Source organism: Vipera ursinii (assembly GCF_947247035.1).
Source record: "Vipera ursinii genome assembly, chromosome: 6".
In the NCBI taxonomy this organism is placed as follows: domain Eukaryota; kingdom Metazoa; phylum Chordata; class Lepidosauria; order Squamata; family Viperidae; genus Vipera; species Vipera ursinii.
This window is the reverse complement of record NC_139515.1, coordinates 82,111,638-82,128,453: the sequence shown is the minus strand read 5'-3', so window position 1 is coordinate 82,128,453 and position 16,816 is coordinate 82,111,638. Positions and strand designations below refer to the sequence as shown.

General features: G+C 45.5%; 1 protein-coding gene across 1 annotated transcript in view; it reads left to right on the top strand.

The window, feature by feature from the left end:
* The first annotated feature begins 11,231 nt into the window (after nucleotides 1-11,231).
* The window catches only part of ETNK1 (ethanolamine kinase 1), a 32,411-nt gene continuing 26,826 nt past the window's right edge, over nucleotides 11,232-16,816 (top strand). The window contains exon 1 of the mRNA XM_083365264.1: nucleotides 11,232-11,548. Coding sequence (XP_083221390.1) covers nucleotides 11,378-11,548 — 171 coding nt within the window. The 5' untranslated portion in view covers nucleotides 11,232-11,377. The remainder of the gene's footprint in view (nucleotides 11,549-16,816) is intronic.

Sequence of the window (16,816 nt, the reverse complement as noted above, 5' to 3'; positions counted from 1 at the left end):
TCCTTGGTCCTGCTAGATGGACCTCCTTAAGAGAATAGACCCATAACGATGCCTGAGTTCCTGCTCTGATGGATCAGGTAAATGTAACTGAGAGAAGACGGTCCTTCAAATAACCTGGCCTCAAGCCGTGTAGAGTTTTAAAGGTGTCAACAAACACCCTGAATTGGAACCGGAAACAAATCGGCACCTCTAAAGAGAGATGACATATGTGCAAACCTAGACTTGAACAAAACCATGGGGCTGTTGCATTTCGAGCCAACTGGAGCTTCCGGAGACTTTTTCAGGAATATAGTATTTATTGTTTTTTTTTACAACTTTCCCTCATCATCCTTCCCTATGGCCTCTTGCCTTCCTTGCGCCTTCCTTTCTACAGGTTAGGCTACCCCAAGACATAACCATTCGTCGAACTTCAACCAGAAATAGTACTGGCTTTTCTTTGGATAAGCCTTTTTCAGCATTTTGAAAGAAAGCTGCTTTGTTTCTTAAATCTCTGTATGCGTTCTTTGTAAAACAAAACAAAACAAAAAAGATTCATTGTTTGGATGGATGATTTGGATGAATAAATGGGATATAGCCGTCCTGAAATAAGCACTGACCCAGTGTGGGAGTGAAAGGCAGAACAAAGAAATTCAGGAGAGTTAGTGAAGGTATCCCTGATTTTGTAAAAGTTGCCTGAGGAGGTAGGGTGATGTAGAGCCTCAGGTTGCTAATGTGGAAAGCCAAGAAGATATTGAGTGAAACTCTTAATTCAGAGTCCTAATGTATTGAATACAAGGGACGCGGTGGCTCAGTGGGTTAGGACGCTGAGCTTGTCGATCAGAAGGTCGGCAGTTTGGCGGGTCGAATCCTGAGTGCCGCGTAGCAGAGTGAGCGCCTGTTACTCGTCCCAGCTTCTGCCAACCTAGCAGTAAGAAAGCACGTAAAAAGGCAAGTAGAAAAATAGGGACCACTACGGTGGGAAGGTAACAGCGTTCTGTGCGCCTTTGGCGTCCAGTCATGACGGCCACATGACCACCATGTGATGGTGATGATGCTGATGCCGATGCTGGTCTAGCCGTCTCAGCTGCTATTCGGTCCGGGTGTAAGCGGTCCAGCTTGGTGATGAGACGCTGTCCCCATCGAAGTTCTGCTGGGCTCTTCCCTGTAGCAACGCATGGTGTGGTGTGTTGGGCGAGTAGGAATTTTGCCAGTCTGTGATGCCAGTCCCCGCTAATGATGCGCCAGAGTGCAGGTGCTCTTCGCGACCCTTAAACCCCACCGAGACGGTAGCCTCCCCCTTTACCTTGACCGGCGAATTCTGGAAATCGGTCAGGGTTAAATTTGTAGGCCGTAATTTAATCCGCTGCTTGCTCCGGCTATTTACGTAGTTAAGGGTCTCGTCCGAAATGATCAAGACCGCTGATCCGGAGTCAAGCTCCATGCTGCAAGGGACGCCTTGCAAGCGGATTGTTAGTCTAATTTTGGGTTTGAGCAGTCGGCGGCTACCCGTGTGGTTAATGGCCAGCTGGCTCTCAACATAGCCAATTCGCGTTTTGGTCGGGGCCCCAGTACCTTCGAACGGCGCTTCCTCCGGTTGCAGCTCGTGGATCTCCTCTCGGGGACGGCGGCTACGGCAGACCGCGGCTATGTGGCCTGTTTTCTTGCAGGCCCGACACATGGCTGACCGGAACTTACAGAGGCTGCGCACGTGGTTCCCACCACACCCTGCACACTTCTGAGGGTTGGTGGTGTTGCTGGGAGGCCTGGGCTTGTATGGGCATCTGGCTCGCTGGTCGGGGGTGGAGGTCGATGCTCTGGTCGTCCTCGGCTGTAGCGATTTGCCAGTGGATGCTGGCCACCTGGCTGCCGGTCTGGGTTTCCTGGACTGCTTGGACGGCCCCGCAGGCCGCTTCGTGGGCCAGGATGGCATCCTCGGCTTCCTGGAGCGAAACCTCCTCTCTCTCGAACAGGTGCTCTTGCAGCCACCTGTCTTGTAGACCGCAAATCAGCCGGTCCTGTAGCCGCTCCTCCAAGTTCGAAAACCTGCAGGCGACGGCAGCTTCACAAAGGGCAGCGAGGAATTCGGCGCCGGACTCGTCGGGGCGCTGGTCCCTCTTTTCGAACTGTGACCGCGCGGCCACCTTGGAGCATCGGGGCTTGAAGTGGGCATTGAGCCTGGCCATGAAGTCCTAGTAGGCGACAGTGTTGATGGCCTCCTGGGCGAACAGGTTCGCGGCGATCTCCAGGAGCGCTGGTCCCCCGATGCAGAGCAGAGCGGCTGCCTTCGCGCCATCCTCTGAGATCTGATTGAACCGCATGTACAGTTCTGCGTGAGCCAGGTAACGGGCCCATGTCTCGGGGTGACGGGTGTCGAATTCGCGGGGTTGTCCGGCTCTTGCCATTGCGGTGCTGGTGCGGTCTCGGTCGCGGATGTGATGATCGGCGTGGTCTGGTCGGCTGGCGGTCGTGGGGGGGGGGACGAAGGGAGGAAAATGCCTTTCCCTTCAGCTCACGGAGCACTCCCCCAGTGACTTCAGCTCCTTGTCGGCAGCGATCCCACCTTCGTCGCCACTATTGTGTAGTGGGTCCGACGCAAGGAAGAGACGCCAGCCGGAGTACGTGTTAAGCTCTTTATTGGAAGGGGGGTAGCATACTGGGGGATGAGGGTTACCTGGCCTCCTTAAATACGTGGCCAGGTAAGCGGACATCCAATGGGGTTGGCCCTAGGTTTCCCGCCGAAACTGGGTTTCCCGCCAAAACCGTTCAGGCCAATGCCCCCTGGTGGCTGTTGCTATGCAGGTGCCTGCATACATAACAACAGGGACAGTTGCAAGAATCGTATCAGCACAACAAAAGAAAAGAACTTTAAACTGGAAGATGTTTCAAAAATCTATAATCATATTAAAATAAAAATGAAAGGCGCTAACTATTATACAACTGTGCATGGCTTCTGCCAATAACTTAAGATGTGTCAGTTGGTTGTAAATTACTCTGAAACCAGTAATAACTGAACAGGAGTTGATGCTAGCTTGCTTGAATTATTCCTTTAGGGTTAATTTTTTCTATGTAAATGCACATATTTTTCCACCAGATAATGATCAACTTTCATTAATCATTTCCCTAACCCCAATGATATTTTTAACTGCTTGAGTTCAGCTGCAGAGTAGAAAATACTGTTATATGAGGAACTGAATTTGATTTCTATATTATGATCAGTGCAGAAAAGTAAATTCTAAGCTTTGGAAATAAGTTTTACTAAAATATTTATTTATCTGGTATGCCACCCATTCCTAAAGGCTGTGAGTAGATAACCATCCAAACATTGCCAAGCAAAACACCCCTCAGAAATAATAGCCGCCCAATAAAATATATGTAGTATCAAAATTACACAAAATAAAACAATGTGGAACATCCGTCTGTCAAATGTAAACATTCAATCATATCACACCTTCGTCCTTTGCTTGATGTTTGTCTTAATTAGTGCTAGCTTCTGGTTTAGAATAAATTTGCTTAAGATTAATCTACGTACCCTTTTTAGGAAAAAGGAAAGCTGGCTGGTCTGTGCAATTCTTTATTACAGTGTTAGGCTTAGCTTCCTCCTTCCGTTATGTATTCAAGTTGGACAGTGATTAATATTTATATGTTACTTATATGTAAGGGTGTAGGTCTATACATATGTTGTATACAGTATGTTTAAATATGTGTTGTGTATGTGTACACTTTGAGAGGAAGTAACTAAATTTCATTTTTAATGTGTGCCATTGTGCTCACAGTAAAAAATTGGCAATAAAGGTTATCTATCTATCTATCTATCTATCTATCTATCTATCTATCTATCTATCTATCTATCTATCTATCTATTTAATGATGAATCTCAACTGAATAGGGAAAGATGATCTGTTTCAGTCCTTATTACATGCCATGTCATATTTGTCACTGTTGTTCCCACAGTCAGAGATGATATAGGTAAAGGTAAAGGTTCCCCCACACATGTGTGCTAGTCGTTTCTGACTCTAGGGGCTGGTGCTCATCTCCGTTTCAAAGTTGAAGAGCCAGCACTTGTCCAAGGACGTCTCCGTGGTCATGTGGCTGGCATGACTAGACGCCAAAGGCACACGGAACGCTGTTACCTTCCCACCGTAGTGGTCCCTATTTTTCTACTTGCCTTTTTATGTGCTTTCGAACTGCTAGGTTGGCAGAAGCTGGGACAAGTAACAGGTGCTCACTCTGTTATGTGGCACTCGGGATTCGACCCGCCAAACTGCCGACCTTCTGATCGACAAGCTCAGCATCCTAACCCACTGAGCCACTGTGTCCCTAGAGATGATATATCAAAAGCCAAAATCACAATTTGAGATCATTTTGGCAAAGTAGCTGTTGAGAAGAAGGTGGGGAGTGGAGAGAAATACTTCTTTAGAAGAAGCTAAGGAGTCAGAAGGAAATTTTCTGATTTTCACTATAACATAAAGGAACCTCAACGTCATATGTTCCATAGACAGGCACTTTATTTTGCTGGTAGCAATATAAAATGCTTTTTTCTGCAGGGTGGTTTTCAAGTTCCCAGTCTAATTCCTACTTTGGGGTGGTTTCTATCCAAGTATCTATCTATCTACCTATCTACTTTAGCTATTCTGAGATCTGTAGTCTTCAACTCCCAGAATCCCTTCGCCCAAATGGTGACCATCAGAATTTTGTAGTTTATATTTCTGATTTTTTTATACTGTATTTCAGGGGTGTCAAACTCAATTTCATTGAGGGCCGCATCAGCATTGCAGTTGCCCTCAGGGGGCTGGGTGGGTATGGCCAGGGTGGGCGTGGCCTACTGGGTGGGCGTGGCTAGAGTGCGTATGGTCTACTGGGTGGGCATGGCAAGCTCTACATTGTTCGTATCAAGGGTGCCTATGAGGGCCTAGGCAGGAGTGGGACAGATCTGAGGGTCTCTGGCAGAAGGAGGGTCTCTGGGCCAGGGCCAAGGCAGTGGGGGCCGTTCCCTCACTGTTTCCAGGATGGCTTCGCGGGCCACATGAAACCACTTTGTGGGGCAGATCCGGCCCCCGGGCCTTGTGTTTGACATGTCTGCTGTATGTTGTTATTTCTAAGTTGCTCAGAGTCTTCAGAAATGGAGCAAGCATGTCTGCTGAACTAATGGATAAATAATTTTCATAGCAGTAATGAGTTGTTCACATTTTTGCCAGTCCATCTACGTAGTTTGAAAATTATGTGAAAAATGCATGCAGGATTTGTGGAATATGCTAAGGGCGACCGAATCTTCAAACAGCCCCGAATAATTCTTTGAAGAGCCAAGTTTTCACAAGTCTTTGAAAAAGAGAATAGAGTGGTGTTTCTCAATCTTGGCAACTCCCAGAGTTTTGAATTCTTTAAAGTTGTTTTGGAACTTTATAACGTGCATGCCGGTCTTTTATATGTACACAAGGAGATAACTATTCAATGGCTGTTTTCAAAGAAGCAGCTTTCATGTTAATCCAGAAATGGAGAGGTTTCTAAATGATAGGGATTAACCAAACAGGATTAGCCAACTCTGTCACCAAAGGGTAAGATCCTGTGAGGAGTTTCCCATTGGCTCTTTCAGGGACACCTGTGTCCCACCTCCACTGGCAATCACTCTCTCTGCAAGGCAGCAGATGGGGGCAACGGCCTTCCCAGTCATCTACTTTGACCCATTGGTACTCAAGAACCAGAACCTAGCTATACTGTAAACCAAGATCACTGCAGATGGGGACTGTAGTCAAGAAATTAAAAGACGCTTGCTCCTCGGGAGGAAAGCCATGGCAAATCTAGACAGCACACTAAAAAGCAGAGACGTCACCCTGTCAACAAAAGTGTGTATAGTCAAGGCTATGGTCTTCCCAGTTGTAATGTATGGCAGTGAAAGCTGGATCATAAGAAAGGGCGAGTGCCAAAGAATTGAAGCCTTTGAACTATGGTGCTGGAGAAGACTCCTGCGAGTCCCTTGGACTGCAAGGCGATCAAAACGGTCAGTCCTAGAGGAGATCAACTGCTCTTTACAAGGCCAGATCCTGAAGCTAAAACTCAAATACTTTGGCCACCTAATGAGAAGGAAGGACTCACTGGAGAAGAGCCTAATGCTGTGAAAGATTGAGGGCAAGAGAAGAAGGGGACGACAGAGAATGAGGTGGCTGGATAGAGTCACTGAAGCAGTAGGTGTGAGCTTAAATGGACTCCAGAGGACAGGAAGGCCTAGAGGAACGTTGTCTATGGGGTCGCGATGGGTCGGACATGACTTCGCAGCTAACAACAACCTAAGGTTGATTAATTAACATGTTAACCCAGAAAAATGCATTCAAGTTAGGTTAAATTAATTAAGGAATGCCTGTTACAGAGATAGATGCAACATCTAGTGGTTTAAGACAGCTAAAATGTTCGTTATGGCTTAAACCAGGGGTCTTCAAGCTTGGCCCTTTTATGACTTGTGACTTGTGGACTTCAACTCTCAGAATTCCTCAGCCAGGCACGCTGGTTTGTTCAGACCATGTCTGAATACTCTATAATACTCAAGGCTTCTTAGTATATTTTTCCTTCGTCATTTGCTCCAGCTTGCTTTAAGTTATCCTAGAACAGGGGTCTTCAAACCTGGCCCTTTTATGGCTTGTGGACTTCAACTCCCAGAATTGCTGAGGAATTCTGGGAGTTGAAATCCACAAGTCATAAACAGGCCAAGTTTGAAGACTCCTGGCTTAAGCTTTTATTTTTATTTTTGCCATGTCACAAAACTGGTGTTTTTACTACCAGGTGAAGCGTAGAGACCAGTATCTCTCTGTGTGTTTATAGTTCCATGCCGTATCCCACAACAGAAAACATCACACAGCATTCTAAAAATTTTCTTACAATATCACCTTTTTCATACAGTTGATTATTCCTCATGATTTGTTAGCTGAAAAGTGTTTTAGAATGGAAATGTGGGAAACTTTTTTTACCCAGCCAGACTGTTCATTAATCTATCTGCGTCCTGACTCTATTAAGCAAAAGCTTTTTGGGACTTTAATATGCAACCTTTCTCAGCCCCTTAGGAGGCCAGGACTATATCTAGGAGCTTTTAGCCTGAGCCTCTCCTTCAATTTCAGGCCGCAGTGTGCATTCTGTAGAGCAGACATGTCAAACACAAGGCCCGGGGGCCGGATCCGGCCCGTGAAGTGCTTTCATGTGGCCCGCGAAGCCACCCTGGAAACAGTGAGGGAACGGCCCCCACTGCCTTGGCCCAGAGACCCTCCTTCTGCCAGAGACCCTCAGATCTGTCCCACTCCTGCCCAGGCCCCCATAGGCACCCTTGATGCGAACGATGTAGAGCTGGCCACGCCCACCCAGTAGGCCACACACACTCTAGCCACGCCCACCCAGTAGGCCACGCCCACCCTGGCCATACCCACCCAGCCCCTTGAAGGCAACCGCAATGCTGAAGCGGCCCTCAATGAAATTAAGTTTGACACCCCTGCTGTAGAGCAACTGTGAGCAACTTGTAATTCTAGGTGATTCCTCTGGCCGTAACTGCTGAAAACTGAGGTGGTTTCACACCATTCTGAAGTGGGGAAGATGAACATTGTAGTGCAAATGCTAAAATATACAGATCCCTGAACTCGGACCCCCGCCCTTTCTTCCTAAAACCCAACTGGACCCATTTTGTGATGTGCTGCACTCTCTCTCCCATCCTCCTCCGTTAAGTCATGGCTTTGGTTACAACCAAGTTTATTCTAGTCTCGTTTTAGAATAGCAACCGACTCTGAGGGTAGGGATTGAATTTTGTAATCAGGATGGGGCAAATGGATATGGGCAAATATTGGACATCACTTTTGCTTAGGCGGAATGAATGTGGGGTTCTCCTCTCTCCACCCCCCCCCAAATGGAGCTTCCAGATGCTCCAGTAGTTACTGAGACAAACATGCAACTACTGGAGCATCTGGAAGCTCCATTTGGGTCAAAGCGTAGCAAGCCGCTGCATTTATGCAAGTCATGACAATTAGACAGTTAATTTTGCTTAATAAACAAATAAATCACGTATTTTGTGTCTGGCTGCAAATTTAATGAACATGCAATTCCTAACATTTTTATTGTTCAAATGAATGAATAGCCAGAGTATCAGTTCTACCAAAATAGATAGATCTGATCTTGAAGTACTGGTGTACAGTTGCAAGAAAAAGTATGTGAACCCTTTGGGATTACGTGGTTTTGTGCATGAATTGGCCATAAAATGCGCTCTAAACGTCATGTAAGTCACAACAATAGAAAAACACAGTCTGCTTAAAATAATACTACACAAACATTAGCTGTTGTCATGTTTTAATTGAACATAACATGTAAACATTCACAGTGCAGGGTGGAAAAAGTATGTGAACCCCTAGCCTAATGACTTCTCCAGGAGCTAATTGGAGCCAGAAGTGAGCCAATCTTGACTCCAATCAGTGTGATGATATTGGATGTGTTGCTGACAGCTGTCCTGCCCTTTAAAAACACACACCTGTTTTGGGTTTACTGGTCTCAAGAAGCACTGTCTGATGTGAACCATGCCTCGCAGAAAAGAGCTCTCAGAAGACCTACGATCAAGAATTGTTGACTTGCATGAAGCTGGAAAGGGTTACAAAAGTATCTCCAAAAGCCTTGATGTTCATGTGTCCATGGTAAGACAGACTGTCTACAAATGGAGAAAGTTTAGCACTGTTGCTACTCTCCCTAGGCGTGGTCGTCCTGTAAAAATGACTGCAAGAGCACAGCGCATAATGCTTAATGAGGTAAAGAAGAATCCTAGAGTGTCAGCTAAAGACCTACAGAAATCTCTGGCACATGCTAACATTTTTGTTGACACATCTACAATAAGGAAAACATTAAACAAGAATGGAGTACATCGGAGGACACCACGGAGGAATCCATTGCTGTCCAAAAAAAATATTGCAGTACGTTTGAAGTTTGCAAAAGAGCACCTGGATGTTCCACAGCACTACTGGCAAAATATACTGTGGACAGATGAAACCAAAATTGAGTTGTTTGGGAAAAACACACAACACTATGTGTGGAGAAAAAAGGCACAGCACACCAACATCAAAACCTCATCCCCACTGTAAAACATGGCAGAGGGAGCATCATGGTTTGGGGCTGCTTTGCTGCCTCAGGGCCTGGACGGATTGTTGTCATTGATGGGAAAATGAATTCCAGAGTTTATCAGGACATTTTGCAGGAAAACATACGACCATCTGTCCGCCAACTGAAGCTCCGCAGAGGATGGGTGATGCAACAGGACAATGACCCAAAGCATACAAGTAATTCAACAAAACAATGGCTTCAACAGAGCAGAATACACCTTCTGGAGTGGCCCAGTCAGTCCTGACCTCAACCCGATTGAAATGCTGTGGCATGACCTTAACAGAGCAATTCACACCAGACATCCCAAGAATATTGCTACACTGAAACAGTTTTGTGCAGAGGAGTGGTCCAAAATTACTCCAGATCGTTGTGCAGGTCTGATCTCCAACTACAGGAAACATTTGGTTGAGGTTATTGCTGCCAAAGGAGGGAGTTATTAAGGCCAAAGGTTCACATACTTTTTCCACCCTGCACTGTGAATGTTTCCATCTTATGTTCAATTAAAACATAACAGCTAATGTTTGTGTAGTATTATTTTAAGCACTGTGTTTTTCTATTGTTGTGACTTACATGACGTTTAGAGCGCATTTTATGGCCAATTCATGCAAAACTCCACGTAATCCCAAAGGGTTCACATACTTTTTCTTGCAACTGTATTTGGTTTCTCCTGCCCTCTCCGAAAGCATACACCTGTTCACCTGTGGCTAAAATGCTCAGAAGCTGAAACCCTAAGTTCAGGGGTCTTCAAACTTGGCCCTTTTATTCCTCAGCCAGTCCACAAGTCATAAAAGGGCCAACTTTGAAGACCCCTGACTAAGATGCTGGAAATCCTAAAACTTTGTCACTGCTTGATGAATACTGACTGACATTTAAACCAGAGAAGCAGGTAAACTTTCATCAATCAAAAGGGAGTTCAAAAAAATAATGCCTCGAATGCTATTTTGGTCAGAAACGCAATCCAACCAATGCCTTTCTTTGGACATACTATGACGTGCTCCGATTTTCATCTCATCACTAGACAGTTGGGCATCTTCAGCTATTTTCTGAGCAGCTCCATAACTTGCTGGCATTGCAGGAGCTGAGAAAGGAAACTGGATAACAATTGAGAATTGAGTTCTATCACCGCCCGCTTTGAGGCTTGGGGGACTCTTTCCTTCTCTCAAAAAAGTGCTATATAAGAGCCTTGGTGGAGCAGTGGGCTAATGCCTCCTTAAGTAACCCCAGCTGCCTGCAATTAGTGCAGGTTCGCATCCCACCAGGCTCAAGGTTGACTCAGCCTTCCATCCTTCCAAGGTAGGTAAAATGAGGACCCAGATTGTTGGGGGCAATTAAGCTGACTTTGTAATAATGCCGCTTGGGGTGTGTGTGAAAGCCCTAATAAGCAGGCATATACATAGAATGAAGGCTACTGCTAAGCTTGTAAGCCGCCCTGAGTCTTCGGAGAAGGGCGGGATATAAATGGCATTAAAAATAAAAAAAAATAAAAAAAATAATAAGTGTATCACGGGTCTTCAAGCTTGTCCCTTTTATGACTTGTGGACTTCAACTCCCAGAATTCCTCAGCCAGGCACGTGTGTGCCTGGCTGAGGAATTCTGGGAGTTGAAGTCCACAAGTCATAAAAGGGACAAGCTTGAAGACCCCTGCGCTATATCATCACTCGGACCCACCCACAGCTTCTCTCCCAGGCTGCTTTAACAATTCACGGCTGGCTAGAGAATTCTGGGAAGCCAAGGCTGGGAAACACTGCCCGTCAGCGGAATTGCACGTTTCGCTCCGCATTCCCAATGCCAGGAGGAAAAAAAAAATAAACAAACCTCTTCATTTTAGCACGGGAACCAATCTCAGAGACACCCTCCCCCCCCCTTTTCTCCCCACCTCCCCTCCCGCTCCAGGCGAAAAGCAGCCCCTCTGCCGCAAAGAAAAAGCAAGGAACGGGAAGCCCGGGTTGGAGCTCCGTTCCTCGTTTTCCCAGGCTGCTTTGCGCCGGAACGTTGTTGTGGTGGTGATGGTGGTGGTGGCGGCGGCGACGCCTGCGTGGTGGCTTTCCAATAAAGGGGCGGAGCCTCCGCTGGTAGCGCAAAGGGGGCGGGGCAGGAGAGACCAGCGAGCCCCCTCCTTTTCCCTTCCCCGCCGGTCTCGCGCCTTTCATTTGCCGGCTGCGCCGCTCGCGTGACGCCGCAGTTGTCGCCGCCGCTGCTTTTTCTCCTCAGTCGCCTCACACGCTCGCTTCTCTTCTCGCTCTCGCTCTCTCTCTCTTTTTTTTCCTCCCCTTTCCTCCTCGTCTCCATGGCCAACTACATCCACGTCCCGTCGGGCTCGCCTGAGGTACCCAAGCTGGACATCTTCGTCAGCGAGAGGGACCCTTCAGGCGGCGGCAAGCCGGGCTACCGCCGCGGAGCCCTGGAACTGCTCCGCCGGCTTAGGCCCGACTGGAAGCCTGAGGAGGTGACGCTGAAGGTAAAGAGCCCAAGGGCGGCGGCCCGCCGGCTGCGAAGGGGGCGCGGCGGCGGTGGCGGCGGCCTGCGAGGGGCGGTCGGGCCTGGGCTGAACCAAGCCGAGTCTCCTCACCTACCCACCCACCCACCCACCCACCGTCCTCCTCGGTCGTCTTTCTCGTCGCTCCGAGGCTGAGCAGCCAAGCCAGGCCTCGCCGCTCCCCAGTCGGAAGCCCCTCGCGGACGGCCGCGGCCCAGTGTGGGCTGCGGGGGGAGTCGGGCGTCTGGCGCCTCTGGCAGGCGGCGGGGAGGAGGGCAAGAACGCCTTGGGAAGATGGAGGAGGGAAGGAGGCGCCCCCTTTCCCCGGGAAGCCCCCTGGCCGACCCGGGCTGGGCTGGCGGTGGCGGGGGGGGGGGAAAGGAGGAGGAGGCACCGCCGCGTCGCCTTTCTGGCTCGCCTGCGACGCGTGTCAAGGGAGCGTGTCTGGAGGCGGGTGGATGGGTGGGTGGGCGGGTGGGGAACGGAGCGGCTTGGCTCGCCTGCCTTTCCGTTTCTCAGCTGCTGCTGCTGCTGCTGCTGCTGCTTTCCCACAAAGGGGGAAAAAAGGAAAATCATTTTCCTCTTTTTCTTCTCTCTCCCCTCCCCCTTCCCCCCCCCCCAAATCGCCCAAACTGGGATGGTTGGAAGTTGGGCACGGCTTTTCCACCCATTTCGAAAAGGATGATGTGCCCTGGCTAGTGGCTTGGGACACGGATACACAGACACACACACACACACACACACACACCAGCTAAGTTTAGGCGGAAGGAATGTGGGCTTCTCATCTCTCCACCCCACCCCCCCAACCCCTCTAAAGCATCCAGTTCTGTAGTGGTGAGAAAGCAGCTTAGCCATCCCGGCTTCTGGGAGTGTCATGACAGCAGCCTATATTTTATCTCTTTCCAGAGAAAGTGACTGAAAAGTGTGGTGTGTTAAAAGCACAAGTCTTTTATTTTTGCACCCATTGTCCCGGTTAGCCGCCTGTTTCATTCGAAGTATTTGGTTCCGATCGAGTTTGAACGGTTTTCTACCCTTACCTACCGAAGCTGAGCTTGCATCATAGCTCTGTTAATCTTTAAGATGCTTCTAGGTTCGTGCCCGTTAATCTTTAAGCGTTAAAGCTATTGTTCTGCCATTGTCATACGCGTGCACATCTGGGGGGGAACTCAGTGTGAATGAGGAAGAATGGAGGATTTCCTGATTGTACCCTTTAAATATGTTTTGGTGCTCTCTGGGCTTGGCGATTTGATGATGTTACATAGTTGGGTAATGAAACATCTGCAAGCAGACAAGCCTCAAAGAGCACCACTATCTCCACAAAATAAATCCTCCTATATATTAAAGTTGTCATGGTGTAATGTATACCATGTATATTAGTATGGGTATAATGTGTATTAGAATGCTAACTGCAGGTGTTAATTATTTTACTTTAAAATAAAATGTTAGCCTTTCCAGAGATAGCTGTATTCACCAGGAGGAAAGCACCTGGGCAAGCTTAGGCCATTTACCTTTGTTCCAATAAAATTTCTTCTCTTGCAGATGTGCTTGACTAAAGATGAATTCCTAGCCTTTCATAGCTGGAAAATAACAGACTGTAAATGTAGCCTTATATTCCCGTCTTCAGTTTCTTTTCAGAGAACCTCACTTATCCAATTTCTTTTGTGCTGCATATATAAAAGACTTCTTGAAATGTGGCTTGTTCTCAGTAAAATTCCATATTCGCATTAAAGTAATAATAATGAAACTTTAAATGGGATATAATCCATTTTAAATAGCAATTATATTTGAAAGTTAAAAGTAATGCGTAATAAAATTCTGAGAAGAATACGATTAATCAGTTTACACTAAATATTTTCAGGGCCGTGAAAAGGTTTATTACAAATGTAGTTCATAGACAACAAAAATTATGCAAAAACTTGTATTTTTTAAGGTACTATGATGAGCTTTATGGTAACTTTTTAATCACTTGTTTTTTTCACTACATTGTTTCAAAGTAATTTTCTTTTATGGAATTTTTAATATCAAGATTTGCAGAACTTTTTTCGAATACAAAATATTTTTAACATAGTAGACTTTAAGTGGTCAATTAACCATCCAATATACTGAGATTTTTACCCATGTTGCATATTATAGGGAGCACTGATTTCTTGTACTTGTTAAGTGCTAAAAATATTTTAGTTAGAGTGCTCTCAAGGAAAGTAAAACTCTATAAAGCATATCCAAAACATTTCTTCTGCTGATTCTAAACCCTGGAACATTATAATCCCAAACAATGGCTTTCACTTACAGCTAAAAATTGAACATGTATAAGTTTGGGTATGTTTGAAATAGATACATTTGTACTTCATTTTACAAGCAGATATCTGTTCCAACACTAATTGCATTTGTTCATTCATATTGCTGTTTCAGTGGGAATTGCTCCTATGCCTCAATGACCACATTTAGAAAAAGATAAGACTAGAGATAATTTTTTTTATACGTGGGCTAGGCGATAATGTGGTTGCTTTGGAAAAGAATAATTTACTACATTACATCAGTTTAGGAAGCTGAGTGTTATTATGAACTTGGGCGCTACCTATTTTATTGGTTTTAGCTAGATTTTTGACCATACTGTTTCTGAGAGTCAGGCAGCATATACATTTAAATAATAAACATAGAAAAATAGGTTGCATATTGTAACTGTAGGTGTGTTCTGCCAAAAAGAAAATTGAAAGTCATCACAAAATTGAGATTCACAATAAACAAGTGAAAAAGAAGCAATAATGTATTTAAAGCAGTGGTGGAGACCTGTATCCCTTGTAAGTTTTCCTACAACTCAACATGGATAATTGAATTACTGTTTAAACATGTTTAGAACCTTTTTTCCTCATTTAGGTCAAATATTTATGCTATATATTTTAATACAAATTGATATGTTTATAGTTGTGTTAAATTACAAATATATATTGTGTACATTTAAACTTTCTTAAATGTTTACTAGTCCTCATCAGGAACTTATAGCTACCATAATGAAGTGTTTCAAAATCTGTAAAATACACTTCTACATTATACTAACATATCTCTTTTAATAATATTGGTATCTTAAAGTATTTTAAGCTATAAAGCTATATCTTCACAAAGAATTTAAGTGGATTAGTAAAAAATACCTTGTTTGTGAATAAAGGCTGACAATTTTTGACACACCAGTTACTCATTACGAGTAGGTGTATGCTTAGGGCAACAAAAACGATGGAAAATATGTTATGCTATTAATAGCATACCTATTGCTGACTATACTGACTTGTATTTTACATTATATTATAGTCACTTTGCAATTTATTTATTTATTATTTAAATTTATATACCGCCCTATTCCCGTAGGACTCAGGGCGGTTGACAGGGAAAATTAAAATACATTGCATACAAAATTAAAATCAGTTAAAACTATGATTAAATTACAGTCCCTGAAGTTAAACTAAAACCCAATTAAATTAATTAAAACCCCTCAGTCTGGAGGATCTACTGGATCTACTGTTGTATCAGACAATCAATTACTCATTACTACATCAGACAAATGTGAAATATTTATTTGTATCCCGCCTTTATTTTTATAAATAACTGACAGCATACTTAATACTTCCTCCTCCTCCCATTTTATCCACAACAACAACCCTGTGAGATGTGTTGAATTGAGAGTGACTGGTCTAAGATCCCCTAGTTCAGGGCTTTTCAACCTTTTCACCCATTGTACCACTTTTAGGATATGGCAACATCTGAGTACCACCAGTCGCCTGGCAAACTTACAACAGTTCGCTTAGTGACTGTTCGAAGTTACATTGGCACTGAAAAAAGTGCCTCCCCCAAGCCACAGCCGAGCAAGACACCTGCCTGCCCGCCCGGCGGCGCTCTTCCTCCTGTCCGAGGTTTTCATTGTTGTGAGCATTTCTGTTGAGGATTGGTGGTGGTGGTGGTGGTGGTGGGGCGTTTGGTTTTTATTCCCCCCCCCCCGCTGGATGGTTGCAGCAGGTTTTGGTCACTTCACATGACCCTGGGACTCTGTGACGGTCATAAATATGAATCAGTTGCCAAGCATCTGAATGTAAATGACAAGACCCTGGAGATGCTGCAACATTCCAGCTGATTGGCGCTTCTGGGCTCAGCGGAAGCACCAGGATCAGCGCCGAGCTCCAGCTGGAGCCTGGCGCTGATCCTGGCGCTTCCACTCAGCCCTGACAGCCCTGCAGCTCCAACTATCTCTCACTCAGGCTTGTGCGGTGCTGCCACCAGTTCAGCTCATTCCCCTCCCCCTGCTACCACTTTTCTTGGATAGTCACGTACTACCTGCCAGGTGCCAATATTCCACAGGTGGTACCCATACCACTGGTTGAAAAGCCCTGCCCTAGTTGGCTTTCAGGTTTTTAGATTTGATACACAAAGGTGATCGATCAGCGAATGTGGCTTTGTATTGAGGACTAATGATAGTGTAAAAAAGGTAAAGGAGTCCCTTCAGATTTTACTCCACTTGTCTGGTTGCCGACTGGGTGGTGGGTGGTGCTCATCTCTGTTTCAAGGCCATTGAGCTAGCACTGTCTGAAGTCATTTTTCTGTGGTCATGTGGCCTGCATGACGTTGCGGAGCACTGTTACCTTCCCTCGAAGTGGTACCTATTTATCTACTTGCTTTTGCATGCTTTCGAACTGCTAGGTTGGCAGGAGCTGAGGTGAGGACGGGACCTGACCCCTGTAAATAATAGTTTACACACATAGAAAAAATTGGCTTGTAAGGATCATAAGAGCTTTTAAGTTTCTTGATGGCATGGAAGAGAGATTATTAAGGAGCCTTAAGGGAAGGAGAAGGGTTTGACAAAATGACCCTTCAATTTCAGTGCTATAGTAAATTCTTTGGTTAAGGATGAAAGAATACAAGATGAGAGACTAGTTTTATTATTATTTTTTTAAAAAACTCTCCAAAGCAAAGCAGCCTTTAAGAATCTCAAAGTGATCCTAAATCACATCACCATTATAGGAAATTTCAGCAGGAAGGTGTTGAGTCAGAGAAACTGCAATATAAAGATGGGAATGGAAGCATAAGCACCTTGAGAAACTACCGTTCTTGCTTTTAAACTTGCATTCCACAGAGTTGGCCCTGATCTTCTCAAGATGTCACTGCAGTTCTTGCCACTGAAGCACAGGGAGTTTATCCATATGCACACACCACAAACTGAGAACATAATTCAAAAATCGAATTATTCAGTTACCCGTTTTATTTGTA